The sequence below is a fragment of the Apaloderma vittatum genome, unplaced genomic scaffold (assembly GCF_000703405.1).
Source record: "Apaloderma vittatum isolate BGI_N311 unplaced genomic scaffold, ASM70340v1 scaffold28003, whole genome shotgun sequence".
Taxonomy (NCBI): domain Eukaryota; kingdom Metazoa; phylum Chordata; class Aves; order Trogoniformes; family Trogonidae; genus Apaloderma; species Apaloderma vittatum.
Window position 1 is genome coordinate 3,018 of NW_009709070.1, and position 4,057 is coordinate 7,074.

The following is a 4,057-nucleotide window of genomic DNA, read 5'->3' on the forward strand; positions in this document are numbered from 1 at the left end:
CAGCCCAGCGGCATCGCGCCCGCACGGCACCGGCCAAGTACTGCTCAGGCTCTTCTTGCGGGACAGCCTGCCCGGACAGGCAGCAGGCCTGGACAGACAGCCAGCCCTGGCACCAGGAAGCCACTGCAGCTCCACAGCAGGAGGAGGCAGCTGCTGTTCCTCTGCTGTAACCCACGGCACTGGCACAGCCGATGCTGGACATCTGGTCCGGGGAGGGGGCACAGAATCACAGAATTCTATGGGGAGGGGGCATGAGCACTGCCGGGCTCCACTGTCTCCAGGATAGGGCGCTCTGCCTGGCGCCTGCTGTTTGAGAAACACATGAGAGCCAGCGTCACCAAAACGGTTTATTGTATAAAGCCGTAGGAAATAAACAGGAGGCTGAGGTTTAGGACACTTCCTTCTAGAGACCACTCCAAGCTTCTCAGAATAGCAAACTCACAAACTCTGATTTCCCTGCATCAAAGCTTTCAAACGAGGGTTCAACAAGGACCTGCATACACAGTTAATAACACTTCAACATGCATAACATTTTTTTATTCCTAAGCGAAGCCCAGGAGGGGGAGGGCTAGCCCCTTCATCCTGCAGTTCGTTACAAAATTACAGATATTCATGACAAAAGAGTACAAAAGGAAAAAAAACCAACACAAAATGATTTCAGAAAAGCATGTAGGTGTCTAAGCATGAAAGCAGGCTCAGCGTAAGTGCCCCAGCAAGACAGAAGCCAAAGGGGTGTAGAGACAAGGCAGGCATAAGCCCTGCAGAGGGGCTTGAGGGGGCCCCAGAGCCAGCTCAGCCATCGGCAAGGATGGCTCAAGCCCTTGTGTGAGCCTGGGATGGCTCAAGACATCCTATTTTGCACAGTCAGGGTCAAGCCAGGGACTTGGGAGGTGCAAAGCCCCCAGGTGGGTCCTGCAGAGCTGCCCCCCCCAGCACTCCCACCAAGCTGGCAGGGAACACTCCCCTCCCTGGGTGAGCTGAAGGTCTTTGGTGTTACCTGCAGTGCTGGCGGCTGGGCTGTGAGGCAATCCCCATCCTGTGGCTCCCCATGAGAGGGATGGCACAGGAATAAAGCCCTTGGTGCTCTCAGGCTTCAGCACACCCTTCTCCAGGGCTCAGCCAGGCACTTGCAAACGCCTACCAGCTCCAGCTCAGATAGATGGACAGGAATCAGGCAGAGAGGTGTGGGGGGGTAGAACATCCCATACCTGCAGGGGATTTGAGCTCCTCATCCCTATCAGAGCGACAGCACCTCCACAGAGGTGTGCAGAGCAAATGGTGAGGTGGTTACAGAAATCTGGAGGTGGATCCCATCTGGCAGGACGCATGCTCCTCAAGCTTCAGGAAAGGCTGTGCTGCCAAGCCATCCTGCCTGGCCAGGACGCATCGACTGGGAGCTGCTGCCTTGCATCACACAGAGCAAGGGAAGCACAAGGGGGAAAAGAGAGAAGTCAGCATTGTGCCGGGGGAGCGAATACATGCTGCCAGCGTGCAGATCCAGTAGCCCAATGCTGAAGTTGCTGCTACTGCCCTTTGCTCAGCTGGGGCCCTGGGCTCAGCTCGTGCCTGGTCAGACTGGAAGCAAAAGGAAAGAGTAAATAATGGGGGGGTCTTGAAGCTCCTTTTTCAACTTTATTTAGCTTTGGCTCTGCACAGAGCCACAGCATAGCGTACTCTAGCCTTCAGGGAGGGGCACAGGAACCCCTGAACACACCGTGCTTCAGGGTCAGGCCCCATCTCCTGTGCCTTGTGCCCTGCCCCTGAACCGTTGTTGGGGTATTTGGCACAAAGACCCTGAAGAATAGAGAAAGCCCCTGCCCCACGGTGTCCTCGGAGGCTCATAGGTCGCTGCTGCAGTCACGGCACAGGATCTCATCGTTGTCAGGGATGAAACCTTTCCCAACCAGTGAGGTGTTGCAGCGGGCGCAGTTAAAGCAATTGTGGTGCCAGTGACGGTCCTCAAAGGAGACATATTTACCACCACCAAAGCCTATGGGAACGACAAAGTGTAGTGTTAGAACTCCTGGGGAAACTGGGACAAGCTTCCCACACACAGACTGAGTCTTGGTCTGTTCACCCGAGTCAGGTCTTCACATGCACTGAGGCACCCACACTCCTCCCAGTATGGAGCACATCTGAAAGACGAATCCCCACTCCTGGGGGAGAAGAGGACCAATATGATTTCACACTAGATTTTGCAGGGTTGAGATCCTTGGACCAGAACCACCATTTTTTCCTGGAGAGGAAGACCAAGCAGAGCTGCACCTTCACAGTGAGTGAGGAGCTCCAGGTAGCACTGTCCAGAGCAGCTCCTTCCAAGGACAGTCCTGGTGAAATCCTGGGAAGAGCCCTCCCGCCACCAGCCCAGGCCTAGGCTCCTGCAGAGGCTCCATGGGCAACTTCCTTCCTCTACTGCAGTGGCTGGACTTGTGGACTGTGAGCCCCTGCTCCCCAGGCTGAAACAATCCGATGAGGAGCAGATGGGAAGCGGGTGCCTGGGAGCTGCCCTGTGCTCAGCCAGAGTCATCCTCTGAGTCACCAGCTGATTCATGGCTTTGCCTGCTTTCCCAGCAGCAAGAGACACGAATTGCAACGGGAAAGGTAAAGTGGGGGAGGACAGGAAGGAGGCTAGACCCTCTCAGGGGTTTCTGCAGAAGAGGACCCTCTGTCTTAGGCAGGTATGACAGGTGCGGACTCCCCTGCGGCAGTTGCTGCTGCAGCTATGGCTGGAAGTCTCCAGCTTTCCCTGTCTGTGAATAATCTTTCTAACCAGCCTCAAACAAGGCAAACTAGAAACACGAGATCATGCTGTGAAGGGTCAAGCCCACAGACACTTGAGCAAGCCTGTGTGATGGAGACGTGTATGAGCACCACATGGGGCTGGGTGACACGTGCGCTTGAGAGGTCAACTTCACCCAGAGAAGTCACCACATGCCTGGAAGCAAGGCAGGTAGGCCATGCCCTGCTCTGCAGAAGCGCCCCATAGCCAGGACTGCTCTGCTCACCTGTGATGGGCTTTGTGCAGGCGCTGCACTTCTTGGCATAGAGGTTCCCAAAGCACTTGATGCAGTACGGGTTGTCATCCTGGGAGGTGAACTGCTGACCAGCCAGGGGGGTCTTGCAGCCTGTGCAGACGAAACACTCCTTGTGCCACGGCTCGTCCCGGTAAGTCACTCCTCCCTTGGTCAGGGTCTGTGGGAAGATTGCGCGCACTGGTGACACGTCAGCACGGGGACACAGGCTGCGGTGCACAGCCAGCAGCTGGCTGGGGCACTGGCCTGAACCTGTCTCCAGCAGGGTTCAGACAGGAGTGGAGAGCGTGCCCACAGGTCAGAGAACCCAGGGGTGTGGGCTGTCAGGCCAGACATACCTTTTTGCAGCGAGTGCAGCGAGGAGCGAACTTGCTTTCGTAACAGGGGACACAGTAATAGTCCTGCTTGTCTGGGATGAAGGATCGTGACCCGATGGGCTGCTGGCAGCTGCTGCATATGAAGCAATGCTCATGCCAGGTTTGTCCATTGTACTCCAGCTTACGGGATCCTGCAGGGAGAGCCGTTCACAGTGACAGGAGGGAGCAGCACAGGCACACACAGGAGACAGGGGAGGCTGAGCAGGATAACGCGTGGTCCTGCACACGTGGCTTTGCGCCTGCCCTCCCCAGAGCAGCACAGGATGCGACGGCTGGAGAAGGGAGGCCCCAAGCACACCCCACAGCACGGGGAGGGCCGTGGTGCTGGGACAGAGGCCCCAGCAGAGACACCTCTTGTAGCCTGCTTCTGAAGATGGTGACAGAACAGCCAAGCAAAGACACTCCTTTGCCTCGGGCTGTCTCCAGGGACATTCACACACCTTCAGTCATTCCTTCCCATCAGCACAAACCAGAAAATACCCAGAGAACCCTTTGTTATCTTCTCCCCAGCTTACTTCCCCATGAAAAATGGGAAGAGACAGACAAGGCTGCTGTGGTGATCCCAGCTTGGGAGCCTGCTGTCTTGTCAGACAAGCAAAGTACCCGGCTGCCCTGTGCAGTGACAGGGGGCAGAAGAGCAGAAATTCA

The 4,057-nt window shown here is 56.3% G+C and overlaps 1 protein-coding gene across 2 annotated transcripts in view; it reads right to left on the reverse strand.

Moving 5' to 3' along the window:
• Positions 1-1,086: 1,086 nt before the first annotated feature.
• Positions 1,087-4,057, reverse strand: part of FHL3 (four and a half LIM domains 3) — a 3,497-nt gene continuing 526 nt past the window's right edge. The window contains exons 3-6 of one of the 2 annotated variants that reach the window (XM_009866799.1): positions 3,371-3,540; positions 3,006-3,192; positions 1,862-1,990; positions 1,087-1,106 (exon numbers count right to left, since the gene is read on the reverse strand). In XM_009866799.1, the coding sequence (XP_009865101.1) occupies positions 1,087-1,106; positions 1,862-1,990; positions 3,006-3,192; positions 3,371-3,540 (506 nt within the window). Of the gene's footprint in view, positions 1,107-1,393; positions 1,991-3,005; positions 3,193-3,370; positions 3,541-4,057 lie in introns of those variants that run through there. The other variant, XM_009866798.1, reaches the window with a different exon arrangement.